General features: G+C 42.1%; 5 protein-coding genes and 1 long non-coding RNA gene across 8 annotated transcripts in view; 3 read left to right on the top strand and 3 right to left on the bottom strand.

Annotated features, from left to right (window-relative positions):
- The first annotated feature begins 31 nt into the window (after nt 1-31).
- mRpL44 (mitochondrial ribosomal protein L44) lies at nt 32-1,280 on the top strand. Its single transcript, XM_020943792.2, has 2 exons — nt 32-241; nt 295-1,280. The coding sequence occupies exons 1-2, from the start codon at nt 175-177 to the stop codon at nt 1,191-1,193; spliced, it is 966 nt and encodes a 321-aa protein (XP_020799451.2). The 5' UTR covers nt 32-174; the 3' UTR covers nt 1,194-1,280.
- On the bottom strand, nt 1,190-3,185 carry POLDIP2 (DNA polymerase delta interacting protein 2). The gene is made up of 4 exons (XM_020943791.2): nt 2,649-3,185; nt 2,163-2,577; nt 1,765-2,106; nt 1,190-1,697 (listed from the first exon to the last, which is right to left on the bottom strand). The coding sequence occupies exons 1-4, from the start codon at nt 2,756-2,758 to the stop codon at nt 1,326-1,328; spliced, it is 1,239 nt and encodes a 412-aa protein (XP_020799450.1). The 5' UTR covers nt 2,759-3,185; the 3' UTR covers nt 1,190-1,325.
- A 432-nt stretch (nt 3,186-3,617) lies between these two features.
- RpL35A (ribosomal protein L35A) lies at nt 3,618-5,123 on the top strand. The gene is made up of 4 exons (XM_020943736.2): nt 3,618-3,748; nt 4,009-4,237; nt 4,721-4,948; nt 5,012-5,123. Exons 2-4 carry the CDS (start codon nt 4,016-4,018, stop codon nt 5,033-5,035), a joined length of 474 nt encoding a protein of 157 aa, XP_020799395.1. The 5' UTR covers nt 3,618-3,748; nt 4,009-4,015; the 3' UTR covers nt 5,036-5,123.
- A 716-nt stretch (nt 5,124-5,839) lies between these two features.
- PEK (pancreatic eIF-2alpha kinase) lies at nt 5,840-11,909 on the top strand. 3 transcript variants are annotated; one of them, XM_020943748.2, is made up of 4 exons: nt 5,840-6,888; nt 8,023-8,764; nt 8,844-10,010; nt 10,070-11,909. In XM_020943748.2, the coding sequence occupies exons 1-4, from the start codon at nt 6,668-6,670 to the stop codon at nt 11,456-11,458; spliced, it is 3,519 nt and encodes a 1,172-aa protein (XP_020799407.2). In that variant the 5' UTR covers nt 5,840-6,667; the 3' UTR covers nt 11,459-11,909. The 3 variants fall into 3 exon arrangements, with proteins under 3 accessions (XP_020799407.2, XP_020799408.2, XP_086682340.1); XM_020943749.2 differs by lacking the exon at nt 5,840-6,888 and adding an exon at nt 6,924-7,230; XM_086826214.1 differs by lacking the exon at nt 5,840-6,888 and adding an exon at nt 7,630-7,892.
- LOC110177164 (uncharacterized) lies at nt 11,630-12,911 on the bottom strand. The gene is made up of 3 exons (XR_002319293.2): nt 12,703-12,911; nt 12,089-12,153; nt 11,630-12,007 (listed from the first exon to the last, which is right to left on the bottom strand). It is a non-coding gene; the product is annotated as an uncharacterized LOC110177164 (long non-coding RNA).
- Nucleotides 12,912-13,274: 363 nt separating this feature from the next.
- LOC110177199 (ras-like protein family member 10B) overlaps nt 13,275-22,377 on the bottom strand; it is a 44,681-nt gene continuing 35,578 nt past the window's right edge. The window contains exons 5-8 of the mRNA XM_020943795.2: nt 16,823-16,936; nt 16,644-16,757; nt 16,344-16,411; nt 13,275-16,261 (exon numbers count right to left, since the gene is read on the bottom strand). Of these exons, the coding sequence (XP_020799454.2) occupies nt 16,072-16,261; nt 16,344-16,411; nt 16,644-16,757; nt 16,823-16,936 (486 nt within the window). The 3' untranslated portion in view covers nt 13,275-16,071. The remainder of the gene's footprint in view (nt 16,262-16,343; nt 16,412-16,643; nt 16,758-16,822; nt 16,937-22,377) is intronic.

Below are 22,377 nucleotides of genomic sequence, written 5' to 3'. Positions count from 1 at the left end.
TGTGACTAAAGTTATAGTACCCTGTAGGGGTTTTATAAAAATGTTTAGATTCAGTTCAGCTTTTGTGCCATCACTGCCCTTCCATCACCAACACAACGCCTAACGGCGCTATCCAACACTAATTCACATGCTCTGCCGGACAATTCGTTAATTATTTTTAAGATCACCATAAAGATGTCCTTTTTACGCAGTGCTGCTGGTTTTCTGGCGCTCACTAGGTCTCTCGGAGGCCCACCAACAGGTAAACAATCCTCGACCACTCGATTCCAGTCACTAAACTTGTTTTCACGGCAGTGCAAACACGCCGCCACATTAAGCGATGGGTTTCGCCAACGTTACGTGAGCTAGCCCACCGACAGCAGAAACTGGGGCCACAGAAGCCGGAGCCGCGTTCCGGATTTGTGGAATGGAACCAGCGCTCAGAGCTGTTCGCCTTCGGCAAGCGGTTGGGTGAATCCTTTGAAATGGCCTTGCTGCAACGCGCATTTGTAGAGAGATCCTATGCTCACCGCGAAGAAGAGAAACGACGTAAGCTGGGCATCGAGGAGGCAGACCTTCAGATAGCGGACAACAGCGATCTGGCGCAGAAGGGCCAGATCATAGCCCGTGCATATGTAGATGCTTTCCTGCAGCACCAATTGCCCAAAGTCCCGAAAGAAGGACTCCAAGCTATTGCCAGCTATTTGCTCAGCACAAACACGCTAGCGCACGTCTCCAGCCATCTGGGCACAAAGGACCTGATCCACTCCACAGAGTACCCGCCATCTGCGGAAAGTCTGGCACAATCCCTGCAGGCGGTGATTGGAGCTCTGGCAGATTCCAGCGGCGTAGAGCGGGCTTTCCTTTTCGTGCGTGACTTCATCTGCACTCAGGTAAACCAGAAAGATCTGCTCGATGTGTGGACCCCGGAGGAACCTCTCCAGCTGCTCGAAAAGATCTGTCAGGAGCGAAAACTGGGAGATGCTGAACCTCGCCTGATCGGAGATTGTGGAAAAAATACGGTCCTGGCCGCCTACCAAGTGGGCATCTACGCTAACCGCCAGCTGTTGGGGAAAGGATTTGGTGAGGACCTTAAAACGGCCACAGAGACCGCGGCCATTGACGCCTTGCAGAGCCTTTTCGACACCCACGACAATCGGAGACCTTTCGATTTCAGAGTCCAGCTGGAAACAAAAAACGTACGACTAGGTTAAGGAACGGAAACGGAACGGAACTGGTCTGCGTCCTTCTTGATTTATGTAATTTGAACTAAACACATGTACGCATGCATTGTCAGAGAAGATTGCGTTTTAAAAATTATTTAACTACGGGTCAACAACTCTCTCCTAGTCACGATCGTCGCGCTTGCTATCGTCCGTGTCTTGGTGGCCGTGGGTGTTGGGCGTAACCGATGTGGACGGTCCCATATCATCCGGCTTGCTTTCCAAGGAGAAGGGCGGAATTTTACAATCGAAGGAGTAGCCATCCTCGCGCTCTAGTCGGAAGGTACCCCACATATGGCCACTGGGCGCCTGCAGACTGACGTGGCTGCTGTACTGGAAGGCAGGCAGTCGTGGGCTGAGGATGGGTTCCTGGCCCACCACGCCCCTGCCGCGCACCGTCTCCAAAGTTCCAGACAGCGAAAATATGCGCCAGTGCCGTTCCCGCAGCTGCACGCTTGCCTTGCCGAGGTTTTCAAGTCGGATGCAATATCGCCACTGAAAAAATGTTCGATTGGATAAGTTTTACAACATCTTGAGCGATTTTAAAGATGTCCCTGCTCACCCAGTATACCGAGCTAGCTGGTGTCTCACGGCAGCCCATATAAAAGGGGATGACTGTGATCCGCACGTTCTCCGTGGTTTCCTTGTGTACATCACTCATATCCAGCCATGGGTGGTTCTTCTCCTGCCACGCCTTTAGCGTGTCTTGACCCACAAACGGTGGATCGGCGTCCGGGGCGTGCGTAAGGAACTTGTCGAACAGCTCGTGTTGTAGTGGATTCTTTTCGCTGGAACTGTAGGGCATAATGTCCTCGTGGGACACATAGTCAAGACCAGGGATTGCGTAGAGACTTCGATTAGAGTCCTGGTTGCCCAGAAAGGTTACCGCTTCGGTCTGAGCACGCTGTAAAATGGAGAAGTATGTAAGCAGAAGGGACATAACTAATTGGAAGCTCTTACAATGTGCGGACAGTCGCGGGTATCGATGAGGACCTGGTAAAAGGTTTGCACTTTGCCCTTAACCTCCTTCGGATCAGCCTGAGTCGCGGCATCTACGTTTCTGGTGGTTGTCACGATTGGCGCATTAGTCAGATAGGCGGTTGCAGTATTGCCATCTGCACTGCTGGCCTCCGGCGGAGTTGAGGTGCTGGTCTTAACCCTAAGCGAGGCTTCTTTGGTACGTTGCGGTTGTGGCGGAGTTGGTGCTGTCGCCGTGGCGTTGACCTTGCTCGGGTTATGCAGGTCCCGATCATAAACGCGTGCCGTCCAGGGGAAGAGGATGACTCCGCGGTAGCCGAAGATGCGATGCAGGAAAAGCTGTCCGGTTTCGTAACGGTCATCGCGGGCCTCCACTAGGCGGCCCACCTCAGCAAGTCTGCAATTAGGGAGTTATGCAATGTTCCAGAGGACTAAACAGGACTTTTCGCTCGGCGGGACTTCACTCACTTGGTCGGGTTTACCGCTTGCTTCTTAACTGTCCGCCTTAGCATAATATCGCACTGCTGAAGAAGACGCCATCGCTTATCCCACTTGAACACTTGTACCATCAAGCCCATCGCGGCGCATCCAAAGTTCGCCGGGAGCGGGGAGCACCTCTTGGCTTCGCTGTCTCGGAGGGGAAACTGCGGGATTTATGCAACGATCTGCAATCTGTGGCTTCTGCTACTGCTGACGCTGGGTTCTCGCGTTAGCTTCTGTTCAATGAGGCATGTGTGCTTTAAAATTTTGTATGTGTTCTCTAATATCTCGACATTGTTATGAAAAATTTTATTTTGTTTTCGGCACTGGAAAAAAAAAACACTAGGCCGAGTTCGATTTTCCGATAACAGTATTCGATTGCACGATTACTAATTTATATCAAATAAATCATAATATATGTAAATATATGATGATATTTTTTGTTTTAATTGAAAGCAATGTCATTTTTATCTAATACGTTCATTTCTGTATCGCGTCCACATTCATAGTTATCAAGTACTGACTAGGGGAAAGATCAGGTTACTTTGGTGACTACCTATGTATTTCAAGAACTTATAACTACCAAAATTAGTTCAAAACAATTTTGTTATTAAAAACCATATAAATTAGACTACACAATAATTCAAAACCATTAAATAATTTTCGAATGCAAAATTAGAAACAAAAACAATAAGCAAACGAAGAATTTGTCCTCGGGAAATACAAGTATTTTGTACTGCATTGTTGATCCCTATCTTTTTTTTTAAATCATATATTTCTGTTATTTTAGTAATTATTAAATTAATTAAACAACTGTAGAACTTAGGAATGAACGCTTTTAATTTATTTAAAACAGGAAAATAAATACTTAAAATAAGAATGGAATATAGATTTCACTTCCAACAAGAGTATTGACTCATGTGTCTTTAAACATGTAAAATGCTTGACGAGAGAGATGTAAAATAACACACCTTTTACCATAACATCGATAGTGCAATAAATAATTAAAAAAAAATCGATAGTATCAATAGTGCCTGGTCACACTGAATGTGCTCCGTCTCCCTCTTTCGCCATTTGACAGATTTCCGGTACGTACGCGATTTTTCGTTGGCCGCCGAGAAAACACAAAAATAAGCACGATAATGCGTGAATCGCTAGAAAATAGTGCTGCGGGGGCACTGCCAAATATGTGTGCTACGTGCGCATCCAGTTGTGGAGTGTCGAAATTGTGTTTAGCTGTGCGATGTCACCGGCTGAAAAAATCAAAACAAATGCCCCAACTGGTTGCGAGTAGTGGTGAATGTGAATACATGCACTGTGAATAATGAAAATCTTTTCTGATCCGCAGTTAAGCCATGGCCGACTCACAAGCCAAGACCGCTGCTGCGCCCAAGGCCGCCAAGGCCCAGAAGGCTCCTAAGGCTGCCAAGGCACCCAAGGCGGAGAAGCCCGCCGCCACCGAGGCTAAAGTTTCCGCCAAGAAGTACAAGCGCCACGGCCGACTCTTCGCCAAGGCTGTCTTCACCGGCTACAAGCGCGGCCTGAGGAACCAGCACGAAAACCAGGCCATCCTCAAGGTAAGATATCCACCGGCTCAAGGGAACTGAAAGGATGTCGCCACAATCGCTCTATTCAACTATGGAAACTGTTGGGGGTTATTAGGATATCTAGGGGTTTGACCATGCAAGAGTATAATGCGGAAATATCCAAATCTGGGTAAAGGATTCGTGTTACCTTTAATTTTAAAGCGCAGTTTATTAGCCTGCTATAGGCCGATAAGTTGGAAAGACCTTCAAAGTTTTTAACTTTTCCAATCTGATTGTTAAACTCCTAATTAGGAACTTGAATAATCTTGTAGTTTTTGGTTTAGTTCAAAGCAAGGTAACCAGTAAATATGAATAGGAATAGAATAGGAAATTAACAGACATTTTACAATAACAACAAAAACTTAGTTGTTAAATCTATACTGTAGAGTTTCAATTCATTTTGAGTTTACGAATTGAGCTAAAAACCACTGTTTGAATTATATTAAGTCATACTAAATTGTCGTTTCCTTACAGATTGAGGGAGCCCGCCGCAAGGAGCACGGAGAGTTCTACGTTGGCAAGCGTTGCGTCTACGTCTACAAGGCCGAGACCAAGAAGTGCGTGCCACAGCATCCCGAGCGCAAGACCCGCGTCCGCGCCGTCTGGGGCAAGGTCACCCGCATCCATGGCAACACTGGCGCCGTGCGTGCTCGCTTCAACAGGAACCTGCCTGGTCACGCCATGGGACACCGCATTCGCATCGTAAGATTGGTCCTCAACTGTTGATCCTAGCAATACTCTAAACTTTCACCTTCTTCTTTGCAGATGCTGTACCCATCAAGGATTTAAGTTAAAAATGAACTTAAGTTACTGACCTGCAGATAAAAAAAATCCGTTTTATAATAAATGAAACAATTTAAATTTAATTACAACAAAACTGTGTTTCACTCATTGAGGAAACTTGGAGAAAACGCAATATTTTTTAGTCCAATAGAAGAATTATTTCAAAAAAATCGTAATTTTTAAAACTTGTGCGAGATATTTAAAGCTAAATTTGATTCCAGTGAATAAATTTGTAATCGATGAAAACTGAAAATGTATTAATTTCTATTCGGAAATTTGTTTTCACTATTTTTTGTTAGGTTCATGAAGAATATTGAATTACAATTTTTTTAAATTAAATTGGCAAGTTTATTGACACGGCTGGATCTACTTTTTAGTTTACTATAATCAAGAATATATGTACATATATTATTTTTGGGGTCGAAAATAGGTCTTTTAGTGCCTTGCAATCTTCTAACAAACTGTTGATTACACTGCAAGGGTACAAAAATATATATATATAAAATATATGATTTTGCTAAATAAAAGATACTTTATTTAATTTTTTAACTTAAGAGTTTCTAAAAAAGCATACCGAGCTACTGTTGTACGCAATATTTCTATATCTAATTGACAGATTTGGCGCCACATTTTTCTAATTATAGGTAAAATTATTTTGAAAGCATTAATTTTTTATCTCTTTTTTGTTATTTATTAATTATATATTGAACATATTAAAATAAAATTCGCCTTATAGCAACTAATTTAAATTTTATTAATATCGCAGCTTAAAATCATCTACGTGCTCAAGAAAAAAAACAATAATTTTTGACGATTTTATGTTGTCTTTTTTTATTTACAAAGGAATTATGCATAGTCTAGATATATAAAAATATTACAATAAAAAAAAAATTTAAGACGTAATATTTTTATGCATACACAAATATCTGCATATTGTTTTGTAGCTAGTTTTGACTCTGCCTCGATAGCGAAAACTTTAATTTGATATACGGGTCTCAATATGTTTTAAAATTCTTCCCCAATGTAGAGGTTGTAAAGATTAGCCTTACAAATGTTGTCAATTAATGGATTTTTGAATAATAAATATAATAATAATATATAATAATTAATTTAAAAAATGTTTCACTTTTTATTTGTTAATTATTTATTTATGTTTTTTAGCTGAAACTGTTTTACTGTTCACCAATTTGGTCTATGTATATATATGTACATGTTACTTAAACAAAAACGTTTTAACTGATTTTCACTGTATCTTGGTATTTTATCCAATGACGAAATAAAAGCCAAAGTGGTGTCACCCGCTGTTTGGTAATCGATGCCACCTGAAACGCGGTCACACTGCTCCAATCAGCAGCGTGTTGCGGGCCAATCGAAAGAAAAACAACTTAAGTTTTACGAATTTAGTACAAATTAGTTAGTTAGATTGCAATTATTTGCTCCGGGCGCGATCGGGAGTTATGCGGAGATGTGCGTCGACCTTGCCGGGTGCCACTGCCGCTGCTGTTCCACCGCCACCGACGCCAGAAGTGCGTCAACACGTCACCGCTGCCGTTCGAGCCAATTAGAAGACCGAAGCCCACTTTTGCATTCCGCGAACCGTCGATCGGCCCTAGATAACGATTACGTATATATGCGCGTATGATGGGCATGCAGGATGACCTGGACGGCATCGTGAGGCACCGGCGTCGCAACCTAAGCCTCCTGCAGCTGGTTGCTCTTACCATGGCGGGCTTTGTGGCCTTAAATCCTCACCACGTTAGGGCGCAGTCGAGTGACTCGGAGCTTCAGACAGCGGGTTCCTCGACTCCTCCAGCCCTGACGCACTGTGTTGAGCAGGAAGAGCGCCGGATCGGACGTAGGTATGTAGTAATAGCATAAAGAACGAAGAAGAAGCAGAGTGCGTTATGTGTGTGACCCTTTTGTTATGCATTCTGGTGAAAATGTTCTCGAACGTTCGCAGAAACACAGTACGAGTGAAAACTCTGAAGCAGCTAGACAAACATTAAAAAAAGCTGTGAATATTTATTAAAAATACTTCAAAAGTGCTTAGTAAGTTAGCTGTAACGGCTGTGGACTGTAAACAAGACGTGGGGCAGCCTAAGATTTCCAAGGCAGACCTGCCTCGAAATGATACTATTCGCTACGACCCTTAACTAGCGTTTAGCAGTAGCAAATCGGTGAACGCGCTTATCAAGCATGCGGTGAGTCATTTGGCAAAACTGTTAACTGCTCTTTTTGTTTGCGAGACAGGTCAGAGATATGTTTATGAACGTCAATTTAAACAGGTTTCGCCGATTGTTTTGTTTTCTTTCCGTTTGCTTCACTTTTCACCGAATTTCACCATTCTCTTCTCGCTTGTCGTACCTCCGTTCGGAGGGCGCCATTTTCGGCTCTTCCGTGAGCGGGACAGAGATGGAGATAGGGGAAATGAAGAGGAGCCAACTGCCACTTGTTGGTTTCTTTTGGCGCGACATCAGCTGAGCTGCCTTTCTCTACCCCCCGCACTTTTGCCAGTCAGATGGCATCAGCAGTGTGACCCTTTCGCCTGAATGTCTTTATCCTTGGAACGGGGTGATGAAATTCACCTGCAGCAAAAATTCAGTGCCAAGGTCACTGGTTTAGGATGTAACTGAATCTTACAGTTTTTAATATATTAAAATGATCTAGATACATTTTATATTAATATATTTTTTATTGGAAACCTTTAAATTAATATGTTCGGTTTGCGTCTTAGGTTTTTTGGATTAAAGTGTATTAAGCAAGAATAAATTAAGCCAAATATCATAAAAAAGATTTTAGAATTATTTTAAAAATATAAAATGATAATAAAAATATGAGACTATGAAAAATAAAAGCCAAACAGGTGAATAAAGTAAATTAAATTGGCCAGGGCATGGTATAAAGGCGTCAATTACCTGCTGATAAGGGAACTTGTTAATTAGGTCAGGGTTTGATTTTTCCATTTAGTAATTAATACTTTACTTTTCCGGCAGACTCCTCTATATAACCACACTGGATGGACGACTGAATGCCCTGGATATAGCGAAATCGGGAAAGTTGCGCTGGAGCGTGCCCACTGCACCCGGTCCGCTAATCTCATCCAGCATCCACCGCCTGGAGCTGACCAACAATGGGCAGTTCGTGCGCATGATTCCCTCACTGAGCGGCGGCATATACAAGTTCGACGGCGAATCCATCGATCCCATACCGATAACTGCGGAGCACCTACTCAGCTCGAGTGCCAAGTTCAGTGACGACCTGGTAATATCCGGCGGCAAGGAGACCCGCTCTTATGGTGTCTCTGTTCGTACCGGCCAGTTGCTCTACGAGTGTTCCATAAATGGCTGTGTAAACACCACCGATAATGGGCGGGCGATCAACGACACCATCGAGGAGGCGGATCAGGAGGAGCTTCGGCAGGAAGACAATGATGACCACCTGAGGGACGAGGCTGGCTACGTTGTGGGCCATGATCCACTTCTGGACGACGTAATTGTAGTACGCCGCCAGACGCAAACTGTTCGGGCTGTAGAGTCGAGGACCGGCATGGAGCGATGGAACTTCAGCGTGGGTCAGCATGAGCTAGATATGGTTCGTGCCTCTGAGTGTACTCAACAGCCACGTGATGAGCTCGAGCTGGCTGTCCTGGACGTTGACATCAAGGTGGTGGTGCCTGAGGGAGTAATCTGCGCTTTTAGCAAGAGCGACCCCCAGACCATGCTCTGGAAGTACAAGGTGAGTCGAAACTATTGCAACATAATTTCTAAAATATTTCCTGAAATATGTTTGCTCTTTCTTATTTGTTTGCTCTTAGTTCGATCATCCGATTGTGAGTGCCTGGAACACCAATGCCGCTGACGAATTGAAGCCCATTGATCTCTTTAGCTCGGCCCAGTGGCTCTGGGAACAGGATGATGAGGATGAGGATGTGCCCAACAGGCCCCAGACTGCGCCATCTATCTACTTGGGCATGTACGACAAGCAGTTGTATATCCAGGAGTCAATCCGTCTGCGCCAGGAAATCATGGACCAGACGAAAGTCTACCAGCAGCTCACAGGGGACACTAGTCTGATGCCTAAGATCCCTTGGAAGCCCATAGCAGCCAGCAGCAATTCGTTGGTCATATTCCGACAAGATGAGGATGAGCCCGAGGTCATAGGCGGTGGCACAGGAGGCAGACAAGGGAGCGAGCTGGTGCCCTATGACGACCAGAACTTCGCTGTGGCAGCTCAGTCAGTGCTGAATGCCTCAGAATTTGTGAATGGTAATGGCTTCTATCTCTACACTACCTCGGATTTTGAGGGTCCATCGGAGTGCGGCACCAACGAGACACCAAGTGGTTTGCCTGCCATCGAGGCGCCTCCAGCTCCAAAAAATGGCACTTCTGACGGAGCGGAACACACCGGAAACAACAGCATCAACGACGATCTGGGCTTCAGTCTGGATGACATTGACGCTCCTGTAAAGGTGGTGATCTTGTCACTGTGGTTTTGGTGGAAGGAAATCGTAGTTATCGCATTTACTTCTGCTGTGCTCCTAAACATCTTTATGGGACAGCGAAACCAGCGGGTTGAGCGCGAGTATTTGGTCATCGAGCGACATGTACCGGTGCAAACTGCCATCGAGGCCACCGAAGCATCCACACAGGCTCTCCTGGGCCCCGTGGTCCCAATCCAACGCAATCCAGTCAATCGCTTCAGCTTCCCACCCAACGGCCGAATGCAGCGCACCATTTCAGAGTCTACCTCTCACTCGGGTGAGCATTACACCTCGCGCTTCCAGACCGACTTTGAGCTAATGCAGTGCCTCGGACGCGGCGGTTTCGGTGTGGTCTTCGAGGCCAAGAACAAGCTAGACGAGAATAGATATGCCATTAAGCGCATCACGCTGCCCAACAAGGAGGCTTCCAGGCAACGAGTGCTTCGTGAAGCTCGTACCCTAGCCAGTTGCGAACATCACAACATTGTGCGATATTTTCATGTAAGTAAGCCAGGGTCGGCATCATTATCCATATAGCTAATCCGATTATTTATTTACAGTCATGGACCGAAACTCCGCCAACTGGGTGGCAGGAAGAGGAGGATCGTAAACTAGTTGCCCACGAGCTGTCCACCTCCATTCAGATAGAGACACCAGACGAGAGTACACTGCCCTCGTTTGCGGACCAGCTGCAGGAGAAACGCCACCAGCAACTAATGTCCTGGGTATCGGATGCAGCGAATAGCACTGCTTGCAGTCACGACTTCCACGGACACGGCGAGCCCGCACTTAGGAACATCAGAGAAGAGTACGACGACGATGAGGAGGAGGATTCCCTCATTGAGTTCCGCAGCGAGTCGCAGTCGGCAGCTTTGAGGGCGGGCAACGATGACGACGAAGATGACGACGACGATGAAGAGGAGGAGGAGGAGGAAGAAAAAGACGTGAAAAAGGGACACCATCGCAGTTCCGTGTCCATTGACATTCATTCGGCTTCATTCGATCTGAAGAACATAAACTACTCACAGCACCAATTGGTGTCCAACTCCTTTCAAATCGAATCTGTTCGTACAAAAAGCAATGGCAGCGGTGATGAGGCGGAAGACGATAATAGGCCCCGAAAAAAGCCGCTCACCCTAGCTCTGGCTCACAACCACAATAACAACAATCACAACGGGAGCCATGTGACGCCACCGAGTGCCACCATTCAGAATGGACTTCCTAGCAAGCCAAGCAAAGTGTACTTATACATCCAGATGCAGTTGTGCCGTAAAGAAAGTTTACGCGATTGGCTAAGAGACAATCGAACTGAAGCCAGAGCTGCCCACATCGCTGATATCTTTCACCAGATCGTGGACGCCGTGGATTATGTGCACCTCAAAGGCCTCATCCATCGGGACCTCAAGCCAAGTAATATCTTCTTTTCGCAGGACGGTCAAATCAAGATCGGTGACTTTGGGCTGGTCACCGACATGGCGGACATTCCGAACCTGGTAGCCAAGTGTGGAGACCAGAGTGGCCTGCCCTCCTGTGCCCGCCACACTCAGCAGGTGGGCACTCACCTCTACATGTCGCCCGAGCAGCTTCTGGGTCGTCACTATGACTACAAGGTGGACATCTACTCACTGGGCTTGATTTTCTTCGAGCTGCACGTGTATTTCTGCACGGAAATGGAACGGATAAAGACGCTGCGAAATTTGCGAGAAGGCCAGTACCCCAAGGACTTTGCTCTCAAGTATCCGGAGCAGTACGATCTGCTTCAGCAAATGCTATCCGCCGATCCGGAGCAGCGTCCGCAGACTAAGCAGCTGAAGAGCCAGCTGGAGGACATCCTGCACCTACCGCACCACCTGGCGGACGGACGCAGCGAGCATGCGGTGCTGGCAGAGCGGGCAAGACGGCTGAGTCGCAGTCGTACCTTCAGTAGTTCCAGCGAGCAGCATCAGTGATAGACCAGATAGGCCGTGGGCATGAACAGCCATCAGTCATCAGTTAGCATTTCGCTTGTAAGTTATTTTCCAAACGTGTCCCATCCCAACCAACCTTCATCCTCACCTGGCTATGCCTCATCCGCTGACCTCGACCCGGACTAGTCGCAGGATCATTTAATTGGTAATATCTAGACTCGATAAGTTTGTATTACGTTCACATTTTAAACTCTTGCGTGTCGCAAATTAGCAACAACAAAATGTCCTTTTGTTTATAAGACTTAACGTTAGGAATTATACATATATATAAAGATGTACTCCCAAAACAGTCGCTAGCCTAAGTTGATGATCTACGATGCCCAAAATTGTTTGTCCTAGTTTGTTTCTACCCATATAGCCAGCCAATTAATACGAGAGTTTGTTTTTAGTTAATAGGCGATAAGAGAAAAATAAAAAAGCTTAAAAATAGAAATGGAAATGTTTTCTAATTGCTAGTCCAGATAACGGCCGTGAGTAATCGCCTTGGACGTTATAAATCAGTTGCCAGCTGACGCCACATCGGATCCGGTTCTACGAAATTGGAGTAAGGCGCTAAAATTAATTTAAAAAACAAGAAAGGAATCTAACTTCGAGAAGTCGAAGTGTGTTTACCTATGGAGTTACCAATAGGACCATGGGTTTCAATTGTGAAATCGATGTTTTTGATGTTCTTATACCTACAAAAAATAAACAAAAATATATTTTTTTATGTGCTATTTTTTTGGGTAAATCAAAATCTTGTAAATATCATAACTAAGCCAAAAATGCATTCATTTTATCACTTATACCTTTTCTGAGATAGTTGTTAGGGGGCTGACAAATTTACAAAATGAGTTTTAAAATTAAATAAATTTTAATATTTTGTTCAAATTTGTACAATTTTAGCAATGTAACCCCTTATAAAATTTTGAACATTTTTTTTTTTTTACAAGATATAGATTGACTCAGCTGTTGATGCTGATCAAGAATATATATATAATATATAGAGTCGGAAACGACTCTCGCAAACTTATGAGTGTAATTATTTGTGAATAATTTACGTTAAGATAGGCTTTTAACTTTGAGTGTACGTTGTTAGATATTCTTAATACAAATTACTGTACACTTTAAATTAAAATTATGTAATTAGCTACCTTGAAAATAAAATCATAGCTAGCACATCTGATTTTAGACCTAGGCCTGATCCGTCCTACTTACATGGTTTAATTGTCATAGTTAAGACTTACCGCAGTTAGGAGACACGGCTATCCTAATTCCTTGCAGCTTAGAGTTTTGTTCTTGGTGACTAGGCATTCATGGCATCATCAAGGTGAACGTCTTCCTATTTATCCAGATATGTTGGGGTCCAAGAGCAATCACTGTCACTACCACTATCCGTATAGATGTAAACACTGGCGAGGCCTCGGACTGACTGACGTGAGTGCGAGGGCAGCGCCTGTATTTATAGTCGCCGAGTAAAGAGAACAGAGAAATGAGAGCGAGAGAGCAAGAGATGTCTCTAGAGAGTTAGACATACCGAAAAAGGGGCAGAGAAAGCTAGAGAGGCGAGAGTAAAAGAGAGAGGGGAAGCTATTCACTGCCATTACAATATTATATGAAGGGAAGCTAACTTCGGCAGGCCTGGCAAACTGCAATTCGATCTTTGAAATATATACATATAATATAGTCAGCCGATTTTAAAAATATTGAAATTATAGTCCTTCCAATCCAATTTAATTGCACTCGAAACTTAACTTGGTAATAATAAAATTATTATATTCAGTAAAAGCTGAACCCAATAATTAAAGGCCACGTATACTTTTTTATATCACTTTAATTTGTTTTTATTTACGTCTGTTGCGCATTTTTCAAAAACGTTCTCTACTTTTCTAACGGTTGTTTGTCGGCGAATATTCATCGTACATCGCATGCCTTTATGTAGTGCATTCTACACTAAGTACAATTTGGTTGCATCCGTTTCCGGCCGACATTTTGTTATTCCATTGCTTAAGATTTAGGTTCGGTGCGATTCTCTTGCTATTCTGTGGCTAGCTTCTATCCAATTAACAATTTGTCTCTACATATCCCTGGCTCGCGTCTTGCCTTTTATTACAAAAAAATAACAGAGATCATGGGCGCCACATGATGACACGATGATGCGCCTTTGCAATACTTATCTAAACGTAGCAGCTTTCACTTAAGGCTACTTACATACGTACTTTTGAATGCTTTGAACAAACAACAAGCGGCTGAAGCTTTTGATTCGTTAATACATACTTTAAAGATGAGATTTTAATTGGTATATTGCCACACTTATTTAATCCTCTCACTTATTCTCGCTTCAAACTGTCGCAGGCAACGCGTTGCTTAAATATAAATAATTCAACAATTTTCCTTGTTGCACTTATGTTTGTTTTGTTTTCAGTTAATTCCCTTTAACGGTTTGCATTTAGCGTTTTTAATTATTTCCACAAAAATTAACAGCCATTTTGACGAATCCGTAAATGTTGAAAATCAAAGACAAAAACTCGAACCAAAGGCAATTATCGTTAGATATATATGTGTATATGTATGTATATATAGGTATGTATGTGTTATATAAATATGTTGATGTTAATGCTTTTCAGTTACTTATTTGCTGAAGAGACAATTTCCAATTGAAGATAATGCCAGAGAGTGTGTAATTTCGGTCGCCTCAACAAATAAGCCAACTAAGCTGTTTTGTTTATCTTTAATATTAAATGGTATATGTCCTTTATCAAAGCCACAAATATTTAGTTAATTACTTGTTATTATTTGTTGTATTGGTTACCCTTGGAAATAACGTTAAAAAATTGTTTCGAATCTCTTTTTTAGCTTAGTTATTAATATATATTCCTAGAACCTTAACCGAGCACTCAACTGGGAGTGGAACCAATTTTTGGCAGTGCGCCCAGTTATCTACCTTGAATATCAGTTAGAGCTTACTTATATTGCTGTAAAAGTCGGTTTCCATAGCATTTTCGCAAAGTTCTTCTTTTGAAATCTCTATGTACAAAGTCAGCCTTGATTGCTTTTCTGTTGAGTAGTTTGAGTGGTTTTCTTGAGGTAAAGAAAGAGATCGGTGTGTGGCATGTGCGTGTTTTGTGGAAACTGAGATTAGTTTAGATGGCGGTGTCCAGCGGATAGAGCAGTGGGGCGACACGCTGCCATTGCCTAGCTAATAAATCGATCGGCTAGATCAGTTTGATATCACTACTCTACGCTACACAAACGCTGATGTCTAACAATTTCGAGTACGAGTATGTCGTGGTTAATGGCATTATCACTAAAAATAATAACACAATCGTCGTCGGTTCTTTGTGCGCTTCAATCCAATTGTAATCTTACTTTAGTGCTAGATCTACTACGAAATATTTGCTTCTGGTGTCTTAAGGCGTCCTGATCACGGCTCCTTACACGCCGAGACATTTTAAAATCGTTGGAAACTATTCAATATATTTGAAATATTAACAACTGCAGTTATGGAAATTGTTTTGATTATTGACTTTATGACGTGTTGTTGTGTTTTATGTAAATCGGGGGCCGTGTAAAGAGCCCTGAACTTATTTAATCCCCTATTAACTCTCCTGTTTGAGTTCTCAAATAATGTACAAGTTTACTGTAGTTCGGAGCATTTGAATGTCATGATTGTAACGCTTTGATTTCAGGGAATTGGGAGGATCTCGACATCTCTATTCCTGGTTACTCGCACCTAAGGCTATTTATTAACTCTCCTAAAATTACGTACGTTTTATGTTCCAGTTTCGGAGACTTGACATTTGGCAATAACTGACATCTTTGTGTTGTTGTTGGCTTAAAAACTAATTCTTGAAATGATCACAACGTTAAAGTATGTTTACATATACGTGTATAGCTTAGGTCAACTACTTAAGTACTTATACGCTCTTGGTTTGTATCGACAACAAGGTTATTCGTTCGTACATAAATGTATTGTAAATTATGGTGGGATTAATTGCCTATTTACGTTCCACGACAGAAATAATAACCGTAACGATGGCAATGACAATAACGATATAAAATCAAACTTTTGCCGCAATTGTTGCTCTGCACTCCAGGGATATTGCACTCCGCATATTAATGGCAGCTGCACTTCCTGCCGGCGCACGGGCATTGAATTGCAAATGCGAATGCACTAAAGTTGTCAGCAAGGATGTCGGAATCGGGATCTCGGACCGCTGGCCAAACGTATGTATCCTTCGTTCGGCAGCCCCCCATTGCCATTTAAATGAGCGCAGCAAGGAGCGCTGCCCGTAAAGGCAGCTAGCAAAATGTTGTAATAATGGCAAACAAAAGCAGCGAAGGGAAGCGGGGGAGGCGGAGTGTGGCCACTAAAAGTTTATGCTAAAATATGCATCTGCAAGCGTTCGCAGGGGGCTACAATGTCGTTGTTGTGTCTTTGCCAGCGAGATTGCGTATACGCCACCGCTAAAGGACATTACGTATACGCCACGGTGCACCTTGCCCCCTGCTCGCTGCCCGATGTCCGCTGACAGCTGCTGCTGCTGATAAAGAATTCACTCGGGTATAATGCGCGCCAGATCAGAACGTTTGCTTAAAAACTTATGCAACATTTGCTAAAGTATTGTACAGCGTCCTTTATTCCTAGTTGATTGTGAGTACTCAGCGCCGGCCAGGACACTGCTCGCGGTCATACCTCCTCCTCCTCCGCCGCCGCCGCCGCCTCCCGCTCCGCCGCCAGCTCCTCCTCCCGTACTGGTGCAGCCCATCAGCTCACGGAATACGTCGCCGATTTTGTAGTTGTATCTGAAAAGGAGACGAAAGCCCGCCCGGTTAGTCGTCGCCGGGCACAAATATCGCATGACAGATGGTCGTATTGATTACTCACAGCGCCGAGCACTCGACGTAGCCGCAGCGCCAATGTTTGCGCACCAGCGTGGAAATATCCTTGAGCTCCTGCCAGGCCGCCGCCGGGATGTGTGCATGTGCGATAAGAGAAAGGATTCAATATTGAGTGCAAATCTGCTGGAAACAAATAACTCAAGTCAAGGTTTTCGCTATTTGCCTCTTAAGTGGGCCATTTTTGTTCTTATTTCTTTTTCCGAATCATTTGTTATATGTACAGTTAAGTAACGAAACAAATAGAATTTTGCAATGATGAAAATATATTATATATTATTGCACTCACCTGCGAGTTGGCCTGCGCCTCAGTCACATTGTCAAATTTATTGCCAACCACAATTATGCTAAAATCACGATGACTGAAACTGTCCAAGATTTGATCTCTCATCGAGCGGCAGTACTGCAATTAAAATTGCAAAAAATTTGTCACGGTCCAGCGGAAGGAAGTCGAGTGGAGGCACTCACCTGAAATGTTTCCAAATTGCCCATGTCGTAGACGAGGACATAGGCGTGCACCGTTCGCAGCCCCAGCGGATGTCCGTTGTTCCATTCGGCGAAGTTGTCAGCCGGAAATCGCTTCTGGCGAGATGGCGATGCCAATTGGTCGATTGTTTGTTTTTCATCAGCGTATTTCCCCAAACAAACAGGCGGACAACCAAAAACGCACATGTGTCCACACGGCCGGATGAGTTGTGTTTTCGTTTCGCATTATTTTGGCACGCGCATGAAAAGCAAATATGAAAACGAAAAAAGAGTTTATGGCATTTAATAGGGGCTCACAACGGGCAGCATTATGACATAAAAATATACAAATGTTTTTTGGTTTTTCACATTTTGTTTATTTTTTAAAAAAAGTTTTGTCGGGTTAAAGTATTAGTGGGATTTATGAGGGTCGCGCTCCATCAATCGATGCATAATATGTTAAATAAATACCATTGTTTTTGATGCAAACACATGTGTTGATTGGTTTTTATTTTTTTTGGTTTATACGGATTACATTTAATCTTTATATAGGAATATCTGAATGTTCTGGTATTCATAAACACGGATTAACAAATAGTAATAATTTAAAGAAATTATATTTAAGCCACATACCAATTGATTTTTCATAAATTCATTTTATCTAAAGTAATTTATATTTACTTAAATTTAATATTTCTTTTGATTTATTGTCACACATTTAATTGTTAGCTTCAATAAAAGAATAAATAAAACTAATATCAATTCCGACACCATTCAAATTCTGTCTTGAGATAAACCCAACTATTATTGTATAATTATGTACAACTTTATCTTCTCAAGTTCAAGTTTCAGAGGTTCAACTGTGGCTTTTCCACTTCCTTCCCCTTCGGCTTGTCCTATTTATTTAGGACTTAGTTGACCACTCCTGCGGCTTCAGCAATCTTTACTGCCCACAGCAGTCGCATTATTTGCTTCAGCTCACTGCTGCATCCGTAATGGGATTCATTTATTCCCTCTGCTTTTCACAAGCTGAGTTCCCCTGCATTTATTAAATGTAACTGAAACTGTTGTCGCAGTAAATATTCAAAGGACAAAGCAACTCCCACAATGGCCGTAACCGTAGCAGTTACACTGGGGCACAATGGACAGCGGTTGATGCATTTACTGCGGTTGCGGTGAGCGTTGTCAGTAAATAATTGTTGCTCAATTAATGTTGGAAAATGTGTTCCGATCCCATGAAACCAAAGACACCCTAGCAAACAAATCGACCAAATTAGTTGCACATTTCATTCTTAGTTGTGTAAACAATTTCGACGATAAGTCAGTGATGGTTTTGAGAAATATTTAACTAGAAAAAGGAATCTTTTACTCTTGCAATATGAGTATGATAAATAAATTTCCTTTCTCTTACAACCTTTATAAATATTTTATTCTTAAGAATCTATTCTAAATGACAGTGACATAAATCAATTCCTGCTCCAGCAGAGAGGCCCCAAAAGACGAATCAGTAAGCACATTTTCCACCACAGGCAGGTGGCGGCAGGCCGCAGTTTTTCCTCCCTCTGCGCTAATGAGCGGACAGAGGGTTGGAAAATAAGGAGGGGTTTTTGGCGGAGTCAGTGAGCCCACAGCAAGACAGTAAGTAAACGTTATAATTAAATTTACGTCGCAACATTTTAGGCGCAAACAAAAGTCAAAGGCCGGCTAGACAAGAAAAAGCGTCCGAGACCTAGGCACTTTAGAGGAACAAACAGCGGCCAAAACAGGCAATGTTGTCTCTTTAGCTGTTTATTAATAGTCAAAATTGGGATATTTTCAATAAATAATATAAAAAGTACCTCTATGTTTTAAAATATAAGTTTAATAAGTATTTAACTATGGGTAAAAATGTTTATTTCGTAACGTAAAAATGGAATGAGGGTCAGTTTTTCAGTGTGGTTATCAAATTTATAATCGAACCTACTGTTCGCGGCATTCACCTAATAACTCTACTATAAAAATATATTTCATTTAGTTAATATATTTTTAGTAAGAGTTTATTTTTAAGGGGCATCCCTACTTTTGAATGCCTATCTTGGCTCTTTTTTGCAGTCCAATAGTGACAGCACTGATTCCATCCCCCAGAGCTCCTGACCCCGTGCACGGATGGACAGCTCAAGGGTCCGCATTCCTTGGCGCCTCTACGTCTGGTCCTTTGGCTCTCCGGTTCTTCAGCTCTCCAGCTCTCCAACTCTCCGGATGGTCTCCACCTAAACACCCCTCCGGTTCCTTGGTTCATCCCCCTTGCGACTTCTGCTGTGTTGTTTGTGTATTGTGTCATTCCGGCTGCCAGACAGTCGACGCCACTCCCGTCGCGCAGTAACTTAGCTAGATTTACGTTTTTGATTAAATTTCATTTAATTTGCGCTTTCCCCGCCGCTCTGTTTGTGATTATTGTTGCTTTGTTAATTAACGGGCTGCGAGCTGGCTTGAAATGCGAGCAGCTCGTTAGCCAAGATTCTCGATGTCTTTTGGCCCCGGCTTTTGTAATTGTTGTAATTGCTGCATTGTTGTTATCTTGGATTTGAGCCAAGATGGATTGAATGCATCCGTTGGAGCAAAGGATGTGGATTTTTTTTCCTGGAGTGGAGTCGATAAGTTCAATTCCTGAAGCCTGGCTGGTGACCTGCCAGGATTTTTCAATCAAGATATCTAGGTCAGCTGTCTTTATTGTTTCCCTAGGAGGTTTTGGTATATATATATGTATATATGGTATGGGAATTGATATATGTTTGCTTAATTTATGGCCTCGTAACTAATTTTATTTATTACTGAATCGATAGGACTCATTGTGTTGATAATATTAATTTATAGAAATATTTAATATAGTGCAAGAGCATTTAAATTGCGATTGAAATTAAATACATGAATTATAAATTATTTTAATAGTTCAATAAATAATTCGATAGATTTATATGATAATTATGAAAGTTATTACATCTATCTCTACTTTCTGTTTTATATTAATTAAGGAAAAGGGTCTTGGGAAAATTCGTTTTTAAAGACAGTTATTATATTTATAAATAGTACGTATTACAAACCTATTGCAATTTAAACAAAACTAATTTTTTAAACTATTTCGATTCTTAAAAACTGACTAATAAGTTATTTTGACTATTAAAAGAGGTCTGCAATAATGTTCAAAGTGTACGCCCAAGTGTGATATATTTAAAATAAACTTTTCGACTGATTTCAGGGCCCGTAGGCATCGTTAGTCCGGGTCATTGAGTCCTGTTCCTGTCCCCGGGATCGTCATTTCAAGTTGCTTCGAGCAGCGGCGGTCACTTAACGTAAACAATGGCCAACTAAATGGCCTACAGAGAGCATCTGTTCCCGCAATCCCCTCCAGTCAGTAGCTGGACATGTGCTATATGGGCGAAAATCTGTTGGTAAATAAATGCTGTTTGTACAAGTGGAAACCATTAAGGTGGACTTTGAGTTATGACTGCCAGGCAGTGCACTTGACGATGAAAAATTTACCACAATAAACAGGCGACAGTCGGCCCAACTTGTTAGTCCTCCTCTGGCGTCGAAAGAACCCCTGTTGGCCCGCTTTTAGACAACAGTCAGCCATTTGGTCAGCACAATGGCTGTACAACAAAGAGTATAATAAAAGCAGGACGATGAAAACACAAAAAAAAAAAAAAAACACACTGTACTCGAAAACAAATTCACGCCAAAATGGACATGAATAAGTTGAAAGGCATTGAGAGGCGGCCCCGTCGCAAAAAGGGGTGCCACTGGAGGAGAACTGCCGGGGCGGTGCGGGTCGCTGCTCGGCACGTAGTTAATATGACAATGGATGTGGTTGGCTGACTGCCCGACTGCCAGCTGCTTTTTGCTGCCAGTCAACTCTTTTGCCTCGCTTGCCATTTCAATGCAAATTCCTCTCGGTGAGTATCTGTGTGCCAGGATATCGGTGGTGGAGCCACTGAATCGTCTTTTTGCCGTATCCTTTGCCAGCTTTGTCAGCCCAGCTCTGCTCTGTACACATTTGGCCCAGTTTCCCTATTTGCCAGATCAACGGCCGTGCCAAAAGCATCCAGCCATGGCACAAAAGGTATTAATCGGCCAAAAAATATGTCTGTGTACTATGCAAGTTTTTCATTATAAAGATAAGGCAACAAATAATGTAAAAGATCATAGGACCTCGTTTTCATGATATCGAAATAATTGGAATTTATGAAAGCCATTATTTAAAATTAGTTTTGGGATATAGTAGACATGGGTATGTTAGTTAGTTTGGTTAAAAGCAAGCCTGAAATAAAAATCAGAATTCGTATCTGTTTGAAAAAAAGCCACATAGAAGTCTTTTGAAATATTAAACAATCGTTGTCCAAGGACTCAGAAATCCAAGATAATTCGCCTGCTGACATAGTGGCCCCTAGGGTACTAAATTGTAACAAAAAGTCATCTTTTTACATGCAAAACTCAATCTTTGCATATTCACAAGGCCAAGTGGGAAACCAAGAAACAACTGGCCCCGATGCCAGTATGTTCCATAAATATTTTATGATAGCTAAACGTTGCCGACCAACACAATAGGTAGTGGGATAAGAGGATGTCTAAAGCAGAGGCTGACTTAGAAGGGATTCGACTAAAATGTTCATTAACAAGAAAGGAAGCTAACTTCGGCACGCCGAAGTTTATATACCCTTGCAGATAGAACTTCTATGAATAGGAATCCATACAATATAAATTATATATATTTGTGTTAAAAAACAATGAAGTAATACCTGCTTTCATTTCATTCACCTATACATATTATATTTGCAGTTTTACATTCACAGATTTGCATTTTTCCTCTACATCAAAAGATCGTTTGTATGGCACCTATATGATATAGTCGTCCGATTTTAATGAAATTTGCCACAAATTTAAAACTTATACAAAATGGCTATACCTCAAATTGGATGAAAATCAGCTGAAAACTAAAAAAGTTATAAATTTAATTGTATTAATTTCTCGATCGTTCCTATGGGAGCTATATGATATAGTAATCCGATTTTCATAAAATTTTACACAAAATTTTAGAATAATATGAAATGGCTATATAATTAAAATTTGATTAAATTCTGTTGAAAACTAAAAATGTTATCGCCACCGCACTATGGGCCAGGCGGCCCGGATTTTGGCCAAAAGGGTAAAAAATGGTTTTAAGAAAATGAGAAAAAAAACAATTGCATTATAAAGAGGATAGATTAAGCTATCTTTCTTCAAAATTTTATTACTCTCTATTCAATGGGTACGAGATGGCAGCTAATCAAAGTGGATATTTGCGTTTAATTTTTTCATTTTATTGGCAAAAATAAAAATTTCCTGCCCCTATGCGGGCAGCTATAGTCACATCGAAATGCTTTTAATGTAACTAATACAACCCAAAATTTAAAAAAAAAATGTTTTTTATATATTACACTTATTATTTTACAAACAAATTTAAAAAGAACACAGTTTTTAACCCATTTTTCACAAGTTGTGATTTCAAACTTAGGGTACCTCGACGTACCACCTCCGATCAA

This window comes from Drosophila serrata, unplaced genomic scaffold (genome assembly GCF_035046125.1).
Source record: "Drosophila serrata isolate PLE 108 unplaced genomic scaffold, ASM3504612v1 contig_156, whole genome shotgun sequence".
Classification (NCBI taxonomy): domain Eukaryota; kingdom Metazoa; phylum Arthropoda; class Insecta; order Diptera; family Drosophilidae; genus Drosophila; species Drosophila serrata.
The sequence above is the reverse complement of the archived record's forward strand: the minus strand, read 5'-3'. Positions and strand labels throughout refer to the sequence as shown.